General features: G+C 45.0%; 1 protein-coding gene across 1 annotated transcript in view; it reads left to right on the forward strand.

Moving 5' to 3' along the window:
• The first annotated feature begins 6866 nt into the window (after positions 1-6866).
• The window catches only part of LOC143040547 (uncharacterized), a 25758-nt gene continuing 15124 nt past the window's right edge, over positions 6867-17500 (forward strand). The window contains exons 1-2 of the mRNA XM_076211627.1: positions 6867-7238; positions 8731-8870. Of these exons, the coding sequence (XP_076067742.1) occupies positions 6867-7238; positions 8731-8870 (512 nt within the window). The remainder of the gene's footprint in view (positions 7239-8730; positions 8871-17500) is intronic.

The raw sequence follows: 17500 nt of genomic DNA on the forward strand, positions 1-17500 counted from the left end.
GCTTTATACCACATGTTTGTGAACAAAATCCCCAACAGATTCAGACATTTTTTTGACATCTCAGAGCAATCTATGTACGTTTTTTTTTTTCGTGTCAAGAAAGGATAAGACTCGATCGATTTTTTTTTTTTTTTTTTTTTTTTTTTTTTTTTTTTTTTTTTTTTTTTTTTTTTTTTTTTTTTTTTTGTGTAAAGACTACCGTACGAAGAAATAAAAACTGGGTCATTCCCTGAGACCGTTCTTCGAAATGCAGCCGAGCTTTCCAAATAAGGAAGAAAAGTGGAGCGGTCGTGCGGTCCGCGCGGCCTTTGTGCGCCCTCTGCCGGCGGCGGCGGCGGCTGCTGACGTCGTTGTGCGACGCCGAAGGAAAAGGCAACGTCTGCTGGTCGCATCTGGTGTATACACGAGTCCAAAGGCCGCATTTGCTGACGGCGCGCCAATATTAGCAAGCAAGAAGGCTATGCAGGAGTGGAGAGAGAGAGAGAGAAAGAGAGAGAAAGAGAGAGAAAGAGAGAGAGAGAGAGAGAGAGAGAGAGAGAGAGAGAGAGAGAGAGAGAGAGAGAGAGAGAGAGAGAGAGAGAGAGAGAGAGAGAGAGAGAGAGAGAGAGAGAGAGAGAGAGAGAGAGAGAGAAAGAGAGAGAGAGAGAGATGACGTTGGAGTTAACGATGTCGTCCTCGTCGTCGTCGTCCTTCTTGTCCTCCCTCTGATACTCCTACTCCCCTTCCTCCTGCTACTCCTCCCCCTCCTGCTACTCCTCCTCCTCCTGCTACTCCTCCTCCTCCTGCTACTCCTCCCCCTCCTGCTACTCCTCCCCCTCCTGCTACTCCTCCCCCTCCTGCTACTCCTCCTCCTCCTGCTACTCCTCCCCTTCCTGCTACTCCTCCCCTTCCTGCTACTCCTCCTCCTGCTACTCCTCCTCCTGCTACTCCTCCCCCTCCTGCTACTCCTCCTCCTCCTGCTACTCCTCCTCCTGCTACTCCTCCTCCTCCTGCTACTCCTCCTCCTGCTACTCCTCCTCCTCCTTCTGCTACTCCTCCTCCTCCTGCTCCTCCTCCTCCTCCTGCTACTCTTCCCTCTCCTGCTACTCATGGAACACCTGCTGTTCTTTATATCTCTCCTCCTCGTACAGTTGCTACTACTACTCCTCCTTCTCCTCCTCTTCCTCCTCCTCTTCCTCCTCCTCCTCCTCCTCCTCCCCGTCCCCCTCAGACGGATCATGCTGTGCACCCAGGGCAACCTTATTCATATTTCTTGTTACTGCAGCGCGGAATCGAGCCTCGTGGGAAATCACAAATGTGGAAACAAAACCTAATCCAAGACAGCGCTACTTGAAATATTCTACATTTGCTCAGAAAATTACGAATGCATTTTTTTTTTCCTTTGAACGAGGATATATGTAATTATCTAATACTGCCCCTCAGAAGCACAGAGCGTGAGATCGTTTTGGGAACTGGATGATCGATTTTTTTTTTAAACGTTTTTGAGTTTGTGCTTGTTACCGCCAACCCTCCTACTCTAGAAGGGGTCATCACACTGGGCTATTTTTCCTTCAACCTCCGACTAACTGGCGGTACTATCCACCTTCAGGATATTTTCCGCCAACAAAAATACATAGTATCTAATTTAATATACTGGAGGAAATTTGTTTCCCAAAAGTCGAAGGAAAAATAGCCCAATGAGATAACGCCTTCAAACGTATACGAGTTAATTCCACAGAGTATTATTTGTGTGTGAAAGAGATCAGAGGAATGTGTGTGATAAGTTTAAGATTGGATAAGGCGATTGTGTTCTCTCAAGTTTCGTCAACTTCGTCCCCAACACTGAGGGAGAAACCACCAACACCAGTACTACCTACCTCCCTCCCTCCCTCCATCCCCAACACTATCAACATCATCTCCAACACTACCACCTGGAAAGGCAACAATGCACCAGCCCCAACACAAGCACTCCTAACATCAGTATCACTAATTCCCTCCAACACTACTACTACCACCAACCCCCAATCCCCTATCACCACTACCAAACCCCAATCCCCTATCATCACTAACAACCCCCAATCCCCTATCACCACTACCAACCCCCAATCCCCTATCACCACTACTAACCCCCAATCCCCTATCACCACTACCAACCTCCAATCCCCTATCACCACTACATACCCCTAATCCCCTATCACCACTACCAACCCCCAATCCCCTATCACCACTACCAATCCCCAATCCCCTATCACCACTACCAACCTCCAACCCCCTATCACCATTACCAACCCCTAATCCCCTATCACCACTACCAACCCCAATCCCCTATCACCACTACCAACCCCCAATCCCCTATCACCACTTCCAATCCCCAATCCCCTATCACCACTACCAACTTCCAACCCCCTATCACCACTACTAACCCCCAATTCCCTATCACCACTACCAAACCCCAATCCTCTATCGTCACTAACAACCCCCAATCCCCTATCATCACTATCAACCCCCATCTCCTTATCACCACTACCAACCCCTAATCCCCAAACACCACAACTACCACCAACCCGCTCCCAACACCACTACCCCCACCACCACCCTAAATGCTACTGTATCGATCTCTGCTACCATCGTCATCATTATTTGGCCAGGAGCGACACCATAATGACAACTTCTTTCTCTCGTTTCACCTGTTGTCGTCCTCGTTGTGGGCGAGCGGGACTGGGAGAAGACGACCTCAGGGAGTTTAGGCGGGAAGGGAAGGAGGAGGAGGAAGTCTACCATCTCCTCGTTATGACCGAACTCTTCGTGGAGGGAGAAGACCCTTCCCCCCAAGGTCGTTTACTCGAGGTATCCTCCTTCATGTCCCTTTCTCTCGACCCCAAATGGCTTGACCCATATTCCTTTCTTTTTCCCCCTTTTTTTTCTGGTAACAACAGGCGGTTTGGCTCAGCTCAGTAAGAGGGAATTGGCAGGATTTGATCCCATGTATGTTCACAGACTCCTCCTTTCTCTTATTCGCTCTAGCTCTCGCTCTTTTAGAGAGAAATATTAAAACACCAAGGACCTCTCCGAAGACCGGCTTTGGGAATGTTCCTTCAGGGGTCATTTGAGGTCTTTATTAGTGACACCGCCTTTCTTGTCTATGGACGAACCCCCGAGGACTGTTGCCAGCCACCATGGGGTTGCGGATTTCCAGTCATACTAGGCAGCAACAACAACAAAAATTACCAATACTACTCCTATTACCATGTGCACTTGTGGCATAACCATAGGCATACTGGTCTCGCATTCGCTTAGTTTTGGGTTCGAGTTCCCCGCCTCTCTCCCAATTCCAGCAGTGACTTACCTGCCCCAACTATCCAGGCACATAGGGCAAAGGTGACTGCTTCGGCCGCAGGTACTCAGCGCCTCCCGGCGTAGGCTCCTTACCTTTCCATCTTCTACCACCACGACCATTCCATCCGTACTAATCTCGTCACTTTTCGTTCTGGCTGCCGTCAGGCGATTTTATTCATCTCGTTGGCACCGGTATTCTGTGCCGAAGAGGCCACGGGCTTTATGTGAGCTTCAGTCACTCGGAGATGGAGTTCCATCCGACACTGGCATCCGTAGTCATGACGACGTCCACCTCCACTTCTGCTTTCCTCACAAAACTTTTAATTGCGACGGTTTTAACAGATTTAACGGATTCAACGGATTTAACGGTCAGTATGTAAGGGTGCATTGTCTTTGATCATTGATCCAGGTCGTTACGGAGCTTAACAGATTTTCTCTCAGCCTGATTACTAGCTCCCTCTCTCCCTTCCTTCCTGCAACTCCCTCACTCTCTCACTCTCTCTCTCTCTCTCTCTCTCTCTCTCTCTCTCTCTCTCTCTCTCTCTCCTTTCTTTCACTTTCCTTCTTTTTATCAGCCTAATTACCTATACATATCTTCTCCTCTTTTATTTATCTTTTCATTTCTTTCCATTTTTTTTTTTTTTTTGTCTCCTCATCGACTTTTCAATAGTTTCACTCACCCCTTCCGCTCTGCTTTCTATCTTCGTGCTTCTCTTCGCCTCAGAAGCTAAACCAAACATACACATACATGCACACGCATACAAGAGAGAGCGGGAGGGGGGGAAGAGTGAGGAGTGTACCTGCGGCCGAAACCGCCACCTTTGCCCTATTATGCGCTTCGACTGCTGGGAATCAGAGAGGAGTGCGGGATTCGAACACACAAGTAATCAAATACGAGACCAGCACGCTTCCGATTATATCCCTAGGAAGAAGGAAGGGGGGGGGCAAAAATGGGGGGGGAGATTAGTTGAGTAAATAATCAGGTCACGGTATTTTTTCAGTCAGTCAATGTGACCTGCCTGAGGTCCTAAACACCTGCCCCCCTCCCCCCTTCCCCTTCCCCCTTCCCTCCTTCCCTCCCACTATCTCCCCCACCCAGCCATCACATTTCAGTTCATATATGTATAATGCGCGTGTTGTCCCATGCGAGACTTGTAGGGAACGATCCCGCGTTCTCAACACAAGTAGTGCCAGGCAGAGCTAGCCTCGCTCGGCAGAGGCGCTACTCGCTACGAGTTCGTGTGGGTTACTCTACTTGACCGCCGCCTTTGGGAGAAAAGTGTTTTGTGGGTTTTACCCACGGGGTGGTAGGGGGGCGGGGGGAGTGGGAGAGGAGGGGGGAGGGGGAGAGGAGGGGGGAGGGGGAGAGGAGGGGGGAGGGGGAAGGGGGTTGGAGACCGCGGCCGGCCGACCACCTGGAAGCTACCCGCCCCCCGAGCTCTCCGCTCTGAGCGCTATTCCCACAAGTATACTTCTAGGGCCGTTGTGGAGGTAAAGGGCCGAAAGGCAGAAGGGACGAGAGAGAGAGAGGGAACAAGGGAGAATGGTGAGGGACAATGAGTGAAGAACGAGGGGAGAGGGTAAGAGAAGAGGGAAGAGGGGTGAGGGAAGGTGGGAGAGGGAAGAGGGGAGAGGGGTGAGGGAAGAGGGGTGAGGGGAGAGGGGTGAGGGAAGAGGGGATAGGGGTGAGGGAAGAGGGGATAGGGGTGAGGGGAGAGGGGTGAGGGAAGGGGAGAGGGGTGAGGGAAGGGGAGAGAGGGGAGAGGGGTGAGGGAAGGGGGGAGATGGGAGAGGGGTGAGGGAAGGGGGAGAGGGGAGAGGGGAGAGGAGTGAGGGAGGAGGAGAGAGGACAGGGAAAAGAGAGTAAGAGGAGAGAGAAGAGAGGAGAAAGAAGAGGGAAGAGGGGTGGGAGAGGGGAGTGAAGGAAGAGGGGAAAGGGGTGAAAACAAGGGTAAAAGGAGACTTGAGAGGGGTGAGTGGTGTGACATTAGGGTATTGGTATACGTATTAGAGCATTTGAATTTTCCGAAGTGTATTTCCATGTCGTTTCAGAATCAAATAACGTTTATGGGCTTCACAGCTGTATCACCTTAACGTTACAGATTTAACTAACGTAGTTGGTATCAACGTTATACACCATTTTCAAATTTTCTCATGTTCGTTTTTTTAGATTGTACAATAAAAGGAATGATTGAATTTCCACCCCCCCCCCCAATAAAATGTTTTTTATATTGTACTCTATACTCGTATATGAACACGATTACATTTTCAAGTGTGCAACTTCTAAATATTAATTTTTCAAATTTGGTCGACCTCGCTATCAACAGAATTGAGGGCACAGCCAAAGTTTACAGAAATGTATATCTCAATTTTACCCCAATGGAAATGAAACGCCCAGGTGTGTGTACAAACATATATATGTATATACATGCATACATAAACACCCACATACCCACACCCACCGACACACATACACATAGAGACACACATACACATAGACACACACACACACACTATGTATATATATATATATATATATATATATTATATATATATATTATATATATGTATGTATATATATCATGGTGTTTAAAAAAATAAACTTGTTGGATTTTTATGAACAACCTCTCATTTCGTTCCTTTTCATCAGAAAACTATTTTAACAAAATTTTATACTGTAAAGTCCACATCTTGATGTCGCGCAGAGCTACAGAAGTTAGTACCTATACAGAATTCATGGAGGCATAACGTGTTTACTCCTGTCTTGTACAACAGTGAGTTGTTCATCTCTGTGAAGTGCACACAACATTTTAAGGGTACGTATTTATCATTATTTATCTAAATCTCAAACATTCATTAATACATATAGAAGTATATCACTCCTAGAACGAATTATTAAATACAATAATATTTATGAATGCAATACCCCAAGATCTTACATCATGAATGGCATGTTTGTTGACTACACCATGTTATGTAATCGACTAGATGGTGTTCCTTTATCTCGCAGAGCGACAGAAGTCAGTACCTATATAGAACTCATGGAGGAAAAACGTGTTCACTCCTGTCTTGTACAACAGTGATGTCCTCAATTTCTGCCAAAATCAGCTACACTTTAATCATCCGCGCGACGACTACAGAGAGCTCCTTGAGTTGGTCATTGTCTTTCTTGGAGGGGTGCCACATGGCTGCCAAAGCATCACTTTTCGAAAACCCGGGGCTGTTCATCGAGCACGATGGATGGCGCGGGCCATATATGGCTTGAAGATGTGGATCTTCCTTCCCCAGTTCTCTCAGCATCGACAACAAAGACCCTCGTCCTCCCGTGTAGCACGATCGGGCATTCTGGAGAATTTGAGTGACTTCTGCATTTTTCTTGCCAAGCATTACGTTCGTGCCTGGTTCTTGGCACGTTCAGCCGTCAGTGCTCCCCGTCATGACATCGCCATTTTTAACGCTCTGGAAGAGGAAGACAACGAGATCGTCAGGAAGGTAGAGGGACGAAGACGCTGGCACGCCATCTCTGGTATCTGTCTGAGATTAACGTTGGTATGGCACTCTTTGATGAAGAACTGTCTCTTCAGGAGAAGGAGTTGTTCGTCGCAAACATAAAGGCAGTTTACGGATCCGAAGAGACTTCTCCCCGTCTTAGGACTCTTCCTAATGGAATGAAAGACAAGACTGTGGCCTCCTTTGCAACTAAAAATACCAAGAGATTCTTTGAACTCATGAACATCGACACAAGTTTTTTTGACGAGGACCCGGCAAATTGGAAAGATAACCCTTCCTATCAAGCTGGTCTGCAACGAGTTGAGGGGCTGGTTGTGACCAACGATACAGCGGAGCGTGGGGCGGCTCTGGTCCAGGAATTCACGAAGAGTGGAAGGACCAAGGCAGAAGAACAACTTCAGTTCCTTCTTCAGGTAGTCGAAGCCCACCGCAGGGAATTCCCCCGTCGGACCAAATCCTGCCTCATGAAAAACTTGAAATGAATTGCGCGACATGATACCATTGGCCGATGCTCTTACAAATTTTTCTCATTTGATTTTTTAGTTAAAAGGAACAAAATAAAAGGTTGCTCATAATTCTCAGTTGAATTTGAATTTTTACCCCTATAACTGTGAAACACCCTAATATATATGTATATATATATATATATATATATATATATATAATATACATATATATATATATATATATATATAATATATATATATATATATATATATATATATAATCATACACACATGAAATAGGCAAGAGCTGGTTTACCAATAGAGTATTTACTGAATGAAACTTAGTGACTAAGTAGTGAGCGCTGAAACTATCGGTTATTTTAAGAAAAGGTTTGAAATCTTTATGGATGGGGATGAAAGGTGGTAGTGGACATGGCGCTGTCTAGTCTAGGCCTTATGGTCTCTTACACTCTCCTCCATTCCTATGTTCTTATGTCCCAAGTTCCTATAGTCTAGGCATGATCTCAGATCATTATCTTGGTTCTGCTATAGGACGTGAATAGTTTGACAATAGAGTTATAGTTTGAACATTATGATTTCATGTTCAGTCTTTTTTTTTTTGTGAATTAGTACGATGTTTTGTCAAATACATATTATTTGTTTGTAGATGTGTTACGATGCTTAAATAAAAATCCCATGAATACTCCAATGGTGAAAATTCTACTTCTATCTTTATTACTCTTTTTCAGATCAATATTAAGATCACTCTATTATCAAATACAATTACGTGTACAAGGTCCTGCTAGGATCTTGAAAAACATTCAAAACCTATCTTACGTTCTTTACAAACGCCCAGTTGTCGAGAGAATTCCTTCTCTGTTCTTTGATCGCATTTTTTCTCAGATCAAGGATTGTTTCCGCGAAGCTACGAAACTTTTAAAACCTGTCTATGTTCTCCATATCGCCCAGCTGTCGAAAAAAAGTACTTTTCTGTCTCTTAAGCGTCTCGTGTTTCTGTTTCCAGATCAAGGATTGTCCAAGCAGCTACGAAACGTCTAAAACCTGTCTATGTTCTCCATATCGCCCAGCTGTCGAAAAAAAGTACTTTTCTGTCTCTTAAACGTCTTGTGTGTTTCTGTTTCCAGATCAAGGAATGTCCAACCAGCTACGAAGCGTCTGAAACAGTGGTTCCCAAACTTTTTTTTTTTTAAGTTTTACAACTATACAAAGTTAACATTAACTCTAATGCCTGGTATCGTAATGTTTTCTTGATTTAATTTTTTTTTTTTTTTTGTTACCCCTCCATTACCCCAGAAAAATTGTTACCTCCACCCCCCCGGGGGGTAATTTACCCACAGTTTGGGAACCACTGGTCTAAAACCTCTCTATGTTCTCCATATCCCCCAGTTGTCGAAAAAAGTACTTTTGTCTCTTAAACGTCTTGTGTTTCTGTTTCCAGATCAAGGAATGTTCGAGCACCTACTTGGAAGATCGCAAGGAAATCACGGTCCAGATCGAATGGGTCGAGTCCCTCCTCCTCTTCCAGGCGACCTACCACAAATACGATGACGTCACGCGCATGCACAACTTCCAGATGAGGTGAGCACTGACCAGAGCATCCGAGAGTTGAGCACAAGAGGGAGAAAGGATGGGAGGGGGAGAGGTCAATTTGGGAGAGTGGGAGTGGGGGGAATTAAAAATATATATATTTTTTCTTTGTTAATTTTTTTATTTATTTTTTTTCCAAGTTCCGTATGTGTGGCACACATTCACACACATCCACACGCACACACACACACACACACACACACACACACACACACACACACACACACACACACACACACACACACACACACACACACACACACGTGTGTGTGTGAATCATGTGCGCATGTACGTGCGTGCCCCATTTCCTCGCCCTTCGTAGCCTCGGACAGAACTAAAACACAAGAATGATCTTCCCTATCCCTCTTCCTTCTTCTCTCCCCTCCCCTCTCCTCCTCCTTCTCCTCCTCCTCCTCTTCCTCTTCCTCCTCCTCTTCCTCCTCCTCCTCGAGAAAACTCCCAGGTTTAATTCCTCCCCCACCGGCCTTCGCCCATTCTCCCACTCTTTCTCCCATCCACACACCTCCTCCTCCTTCTCTTCCTCATCTTTCTTCTCTTTCTCCTCTTCCTCCTTCTCCTCCTCCTCCTCCTCTTCTGCTTCCTCTTCCTCCTACCCCTATTCTTCCTCCGCTTCCTCCTCCTCCTCCTCTTCTGCTTCCTCTTCCTCCTACCCCTATTCTTCCTCCGCTTCCTCCTCCTCCTCCTCCTCCTCTTCTTCTTCTTCTTCTTCTTCCTCCTTCTCCTATTCCTCCTTCTCCTCTTCCTCTTCCTCTTTTTCCTCTTTTTAATCCTCTTCTTCCTCCTCCTCCCCCCTCATTTTCCTATTCTTTCTCCTCCTCCTCTTCTTCCTCCTCTTTCTCCTCCTCTTCCTCCTCCTCCCCTCCTTCTTTTCCTATTTTTCCCTTCTTCCTCTTCTTTCCACTCCTCTTCTTCCTCCTCTTCCTCCTCTTCCTCCTCTTACTTGTTATCCCACTACTTTTTTTCTCCATTCCATTCCCGATAAATCCTTTAACCCCATACATGCCCGGTGATACTTTTCCTTTGAGTGTGGCTGCCACCAAACAACTTTATCATCTCCACGGCCCCTCCTCTCTAGGTAGGAAAGGAGAGAAAGAGGAGGAAGATAGCCAAAGGAGGAAATTAAAAAAAGATCGCTCCAAAAAATGAAGACCAGAGCAGAGCAGAGATGAAAATGGCGACAAAGGAGGAGGAGGAGGAGGAGGAGGAGGAGGAGGAGGAGGAGGAGAAGGAGGAGGAGGAGGAGGAGGAGGAGGAGGAGGAGGAGGAGAAGGAGGAGGAGGAGGAGGAAGTGGCAAAGAACCAGTACCATCATCATCATCATCATCATCATCATCATCATCATCATCATCATCCGCCCGTCCGCCCGCCCTTTTACCACCACCCTAGGAGTCCGCCCAGGACCGAAGACAGAAGGCCACCACCCCTTTAAGACCTGCCGACCTTCCTCCGCCTCTTCTTTTCGTCTTCCTGTCCCCTTTCGCCTGTTTCTCCAGTCGGGTGGCAGACGGGGTCTTCTCTTATCGGGGCCCACTTTCCTCGCCACCAAAAGAGACCATTGCTCTGTGGGTCTCCTTCTCGGGGTCCGACGAGTCCGCGGAAGCGGAGGCGACGTTTCTTCGAGGAAGAAGTCCCACCTCACCTCACCTCGTCCTCCACAAGACGCGCGTCTTTGAGGCCCGGAATCTCTTTGTCCTCTTAACAGCTTTATCTCTCGTCTCAGTTGCCAAACGGGGTCATTTTCGAAATTCAATTTTGGTGGGGCACGTGCTACTAGAGGACAGTCGTTTTTGGAATTAAAATGATTATTGTCGCAGCACGCGAGACCTCAAAGACTCGCTTTTTTGAAAGACATATTATTCACAAGCTCGAATGGCAAAGAACTCAGGATCATTACTTCTGGGAAATGGTGGAGAAAATAGCTTGTCGTTCTTCCTTTGATTAGATTACGAGAAATGTTGAACTCCTATGGCTAGATTACAAAAATTGCAGAAACCGTCTCCAGGCACCATTGGTAATGCTGTTTTTTGTTTTTGTTTTTTTTTCTTAAAATTCTTCAGTCTTGTGTAATATTATAGCTGTCGAACATTTAAAGACCCTAAAAATAACATAACCTAAGCTAACGTATCCTATTTTGGAATATGTCACGTTTTTGTTAACCCAATAGGGCCATCACACTGGGCTATGTATCTCCCACGTCCTACCTCCAACCCCCATTTGAAAGACTAGAATATGACTTCGCCTACAGAAATCTAGGTTTCTCCAAGATCTTTTAAAAAGTATTTCTAACATTCGTCTAGGTTCACAATCTCTTTGTTCATCGTTCAGCTTTGCTCTATATGACGGAAAGAAAATTTGAAATTTGGAAATTTGAACAAAAAAAAATTGAAATGTTGTAAACCGAAGTCGTTATAACTTACGAACTCACAACTGTCGATGCTGGTGAAGCCAGTGGAAGCCCAGTGTGATAACTCCTTTAAGTGTATCTGTGCTCTTACATACATATACCAAGGCTTTTTCCCCCTTACAGGGGAGGTAGCCAAAAAGGAAAAGGCATAAAATCATTTCCACCCATTCCATCCCTGAATACACTCCACACCCCTCCACCCTCCCTCTTATCTTAGCACCTTCTGGATGACGGGTCATCCCTGCACCTTATCCACTGCCCTGGGTCAGAAGCAGTGTCGCAAGACACAGCACATCCACAGCAAGGCCGCTTCATTAAATCGGCGACACCCCCTCTCCGTCCCCCCATTGCATAAAAGTGTTAAAAAGTGACGAAAGTAAATCTTTATGTCTTCGGAGGATCTGACAAGAAGCAATAGATTCCAGGAACCTAACAAGTAAACCAGAACGCATTGCTTTCTCTTGAGAAGAATCGGATTCCAAATCTCGCTGACGAATCCCTCTTACAGTGGTCACAAGAGGATTAGAAAGGTTTCGAAAAGTTGTCAAGATGTATACAGTATACCTTATGTGGCCCAAAAAGGAATCAGAGAATGGAAATAGATCATACGTAAGTGCAAAGATAAATACACTGGCATCAAAAGCTCTCGCCAGCTGTTTACATAACTGGAGTTTGAATCTTTGAGTTGTATTAAGTGTTTCTGATAATGTACTGCAGTTGTAGAAGCAAAATTTCAAAATGTAAATTCTTGACTATATACTGTATGTATACATGCAAACGGGCCTTCTTCACTTCTTGACTATATATGTACACATGCAAACGGGCCTTCTTCACCTTATAAGAACATAAAATTGGAGACTACAAAAGACCCTAAGACCTACATTAGGTAGTTCCATGTCCTTTACCACCTTTCATTCCTATCCATAAAGTTATCTAATCTACTCTTAAAACAACCAATCGTTTCAGCTCTTATTACATGGTTACTAAGCCTTTTACATTCGTTAACCACTCCGTAGGTAAACCAGCACTTGTGTATTTCCTTCTTAAACCTAAACTTGTTCAGCTCAAATCCATATCAAGGGGTGGTGAAGTTAAAGATACCCTAAACCCATCCAATACCCAATCATCTCCCGTTCCTGTTCAGGTCAGTGATGCAACAACGGGACACGACCACGGCAGGGCCTGGTTTATCCCCACCGCTTCAGTATATGGTAACCCCCTCACCCCTCATTCGGTCGCATCATTCCTTCATCTAATTATACACACTTTCCATTCACTCTTATCCTTTACTCTCTCTCTCTCTCTCTCTCTCTTCCTTGCTCGACAGGCATTCATCTTACATTCAACGCGCCCTTTTACCCCATCCATTTACCTCATTCTCGGTCTTCACCTCAGGTTCATGCCATCCACCTCTTCTTTCTTATTACAAAAAATATAAATAAGAATTACATTAATTATGTAACAAATGAGTACAGAAAAAGTATACAGCCATTTAAAGAGACATGACCAATAAAACAAGAGCTACGAGTTGCGATTACAAAAAATAAAAAAAGAATTATATGTGCTGGTATGAAAATAAGAGTAACAATATTTTCACTATTGATAAACGCTCCGTTTGTTAATTGTGATATCCGTGTTCATGATTATATCATTACATGGCATTAGACCTAATTCATAATTAGTAGCAACAGCAATACTAACAGGATACGTTTATAATTAATATACCATATCACACGCACGCGCGCACTCAAGCATGGGTAATTGCATTCACTTGTACACAAACACACACATACACACACACACACACACACACACACACACACACAAGAGTGTGTGGAAAAATCATACACGAATTTAAGAACAAATTAGACATGGCGAGATACAGAAACGGTACCTCACGAGCGTAGCTCCCCTTCCCGTAAGATACAACCAGGTAAATACAAACACACACACACACACACACACACACACACACACACACACACACACACACACACACACACACACATGGATAGAAATGCTGGTTATTCTTTTATTCCAAATGTCACTAAGCCATTTACATTCATCTCCGCTGTACCGACTCAGCCCGCGGCCTTACGTACCGGGTGGTTCCTTTCCTTTTCATTCGAGTTGCCACCACGCTATTTTATTAACTTCCGTGGCACCCCTAGGGTGAGCTTGGGGCTGATCCTATCCAGATTAATTTGTTTTGGGTTTTTGAAAAAAAAAGAATATATATGTTTGCACTAAGTATAATGTATGGATCGCATGAGTATGATGTACGAATCATATGATTGCCAATTTGATCAATCACGTGACAATATCATGTTGGTAACAAGGAAACTTCCTGACTAATTGACAGTTATAGCAAGTATTTTTTTCTTTTTACAAGACCTTGAATTCACTCCTCAACGTACAAACTTTGAGTTTTCTTGAAAGTTAACTGAAGTATAGAACGTTTCCTTAGAAGGTAACCAATTTCCTAGTTTAACGACTACGACCAAGCATAATGAGAATCTCAAATTTAGAATGTTCTTCGATTTTTTTTTTTTTTTTTAACGTACAACAAGCACCAGCTTTGCGCCTATTCCTATGGCTTTTGTTATGAATAGATTTAGGTAAAAAATAAAAGGATATGGAAAAAATACGCCTTTTAGTGTACAGAAAACGCCTAACATGACAGTGTGAAATTCTTAGTGCTGACTTCGACATCATCGTCGTCAGTGTGGTTGTCATCTTTCTTATCACTCGAAAATTTCTTCCCGAACTCCTCAAAAGACCTTCTCACATAGAATGATACCAACATATCCCCAAAAGTGCTTCTTTCCCGGTAGACACTCCAGACTCATCGATTTTTTTTTTTTTTTTTTTTTTTTTTTTTTTTTTTAGATTTCTCGTAGAATTGGGAAAAATTGGTATTATACAACTTGGCCTTTTCTTGTAACTCATCCCTCCCGTGCCTGATTGCGCTTTTCCTTTTATCCTGTCTGCCGCCAGGCGATTTTATTGAAGTGAGAGAAACATCACCCCCCACCCCCACCCCTTTCACCTGGTTCAGAGTTTTAGAAACGTTTATTGGTCACTTTGTTCCATGTTCTACGCGTATTACTTACGTTTCATGAACCCTGCGGGGAAAGCTTTTTCAGTTTAGGGAAGCTTCCGTCCGGTAGGTCTTGAAAGTTTCTTCAGTTCGGGAAGCCTCCGTCAGGTAGGTTTTGAGAGCTTCTTCAGTTCGGGATAGTCTCCGTCCGGTAGGTCCAAAGAGCTTCTTCAATTCGGAAAGCCTCCGTGTCAGGTAGGTCTTGAAAGTTTCTTCAGTTCGGGAAGCCTCCGTCAAGTAGGTTTTGAGAGCTTCTTCAGTTCGGGATAGTCTCCGTCCGGTAGGTCCAAAGAGTTTCTTCAATTCGGAAAGCCTCCATGTCAGGTAGGTCTTGAAAGTTTCTTCAGTTCGGGAAGCCTCCGTCAGGTAGGTCTTGAGAGCTTCTTCAGTTCGGGATAGTCTCCGTCCAATAGGTCCAGAGAGCTTCTTCAATGCGGAAAGCCTCCGTGTCAGGTAGGTATTGAAAGTTTCTTCAGTTCGGGAAGCCTCCGTCAGGTAGGTCTTGAGAGCTTCTTCAGTTCGGGATAGTCTCCGTCCAGTAGGTCCAAAGAGCTTCTTCAATTCGGAAAGCCTCCGTGTCAGGTAGGTCTTGAAAGTTTCTTCAGTTCGGGAAGCCTCCGTCAGGTAGGTTTTGAGAGCTTCTTCAGTTCGGGATAATCTCCGTCCGGTAGGTCCAAAGAGCTTCTTCAATTCGGAAAGCCTCCGTGTCAGGTAGGTCTTGAAAGTTTCTTCAGTTCGGGAAGCCTCCGTCAGGTAAGTCCTGAGAGCTTCTTCAGTTCGAGGTAGTCCCCGTCAGGTAGGTATTCAGAGCTTCTTCAGTTCGGGAAAGCTTCCGTCAGGCAGGTCTTGAGAGCTTCTTCAGTTCGTGGAAGTCTTTGTCAGGTAGGTCTTCAAAATGGGTCCCGAGAGCATCTCTCCCAGCTTTACTTATTGCCGAGATTTAGACTTTTCTGGCGCGGAACTAATTAAGAACTAATTAGGCAATTATTACGCAAATTGCTCAGGGGTGGCGGTCGTTCGACCAGCAAGGTTTTTTTTTTTTTTTTTTTTTTCCCCAAAGACTCCGTCGGAGTTCGCGGCCGTCGAGGATCGCAAAAGGCCCTTGGTCGCCTTTGAAGGTTCTCCTCTGGGTAGCGCCAGGTACGCTGGTGACGTCATCAGAAGCGTGCTCATCTCGCATTTGCTTAAGCCTCGTTGACACGGGGCTAGTTTAGTAGCCGCTAGTGCTAGTTGCAAGTTAACTAGCCCGGCAAGTAAGCGTTCACCCTAGAATAGATTGGAAACAAGTTTACTAGCTTTCCGTGGACATTGGGCAAGTAGAGGAGTAGTTTATAAGTAGCTAGTACTAGAGGCTACTAAACTAGTCCCAAGTCAATGAGGCTTCATTTATGGGCTCGAATCCCGCACTCCTCTCCGATTCCTTGCAATGACTTAATTACTCGCCCCAACAGTCCAAGCGAAAGTTACACAAGAATCTTGGGGTTACAAGGTAGTACCAGTAATGATAGCGTTAACGGGTAATACTTTTGCTACTACATGACGAACTACGATCATGTATGCATTCGCTCTCTCCCCAAAAATCTGAATATTCTCTTCTGAAATGCTTGGGTCGACCATAAATCAGGTCGAGTGGACAGCAGCGGCCAGTAATAACCGGTTATCTTGCGAGGCTTTTCCTGTGTAATGTGGCACCCCCACCCCCATCCTCAAATTCTCCCCCCATCCCTAAACTCCCCCCCACTTACACACACCATTCCCCTTCCCCCCTCACATCACTCCCCTCACCCACCCACGCCATCATTTCGCTCAACTGGTGAAAAATGGATCAACTCCCGTGGTGTCAAACACCAACGGTGATACGGTCCCGGCCCGGCCGCCTTGCACCATGTTATCAACGTGGGGATTACACCACTCAGACTTTTTTTTTTTTTTCTTCATTGAATGTCATGAGTTTGTTTGTTTTTTTGGGGGGGAGGGGGGAATCTCTTAATTGAATGTCGTAAGCTCAATGACATTTGCTGCGATGCTCTTTTCTACCAATTTTTTTTTTTTCTTTTACAATTCTGTGTTGCTTCATAGCAGAAGCTGCTTTGAACAATGAACCACAGTGAAAATGTTAACAATGTTCATAACGTCACTTTCCAAATTCTCTCTTTTTTTCTTCTTTTTTTTCTTTAAGGGGATCTTTTCATTATCGTAAGATTCCGATTGCACAGAAAAACGACTGTGCTAGCAGCCAATGAATATTGCTTAAATCTTAATGTAATTTACCAAATGCGTTCCATTCATTACAAACGATACTTTCTGACTCCTTCCCTTGACCGATACATTCTGGTGCAGCTCGATTCATTCGCATGGTCGACTGCAATTAGTCGGTTGTTTTTTTTTTCAATATAATTTAGCCATTTCCTCGTGCAAACACAGTAATCTTAATGCGAGATCGATGCCATTAGAAAAAAAAACTTCAAGATACGTAAAGATTTGTCTCAATCCTATAAATACTCTCACTTCACCTCGCCAAAATTCAGTGACATTCTCCTCATTAAGCGCACATTTGCCAACACATGAACCTGAGACAAGCCAACGTGGACTGCGTGTGTAATCTCTATTAGCCACACTCCTAAGTCCGGAGGAAAATACAAGATAATACAGTTGGATTGCTCGTAAGTTTACTATGCAGTAACACGACAGAGGAACGCGTGAAAACATTTTAGTTACTAAAATTACCAGCAGGCAGCGCCGTGACATTGTACCCTGCTGAGACTGGGATGTGATCATTTGTCCTTAACTATTCATTTTACGTCGTCCAATGAGACATAATGCTCCCCCCCTCCCCTCCCTCTCATTCTTCCCCCTTCCTCTCTTTCATTCTCCCCGCCCCGTCCCTCTCTTTACCCCTCCTTCCCTCTTTCTCCCCCTTCCACCCTCTCTTTTTCTCCTCTATCCCTTTCTCTCTTTCTCCCGCTTCATTATCTCTTTTTCTCCCCTCTCCCTCTCTTTTTTCTCCATTTTTTGTTTCCCCCTCCCTCCCTCTCCCTCTCCCTCTCCCTCTCTCTCTCTCTCTTCCATCCCTCCTCTGTCTCTCTCCTCTCTCTG

Source organism: Oratosquilla oratoria, chromosome 29, assembly GCF_046742065.1.
Source record: "Oratosquilla oratoria isolate Oo_2021 chromosome 29, ASM4674206v1, whole genome shotgun sequence".
Lineage (NCBI taxonomy): Eukaryota > Metazoa > Arthropoda > Malacostraca > Stomatopoda > Squillidae > Oratosquilla > Oratosquilla oratoria.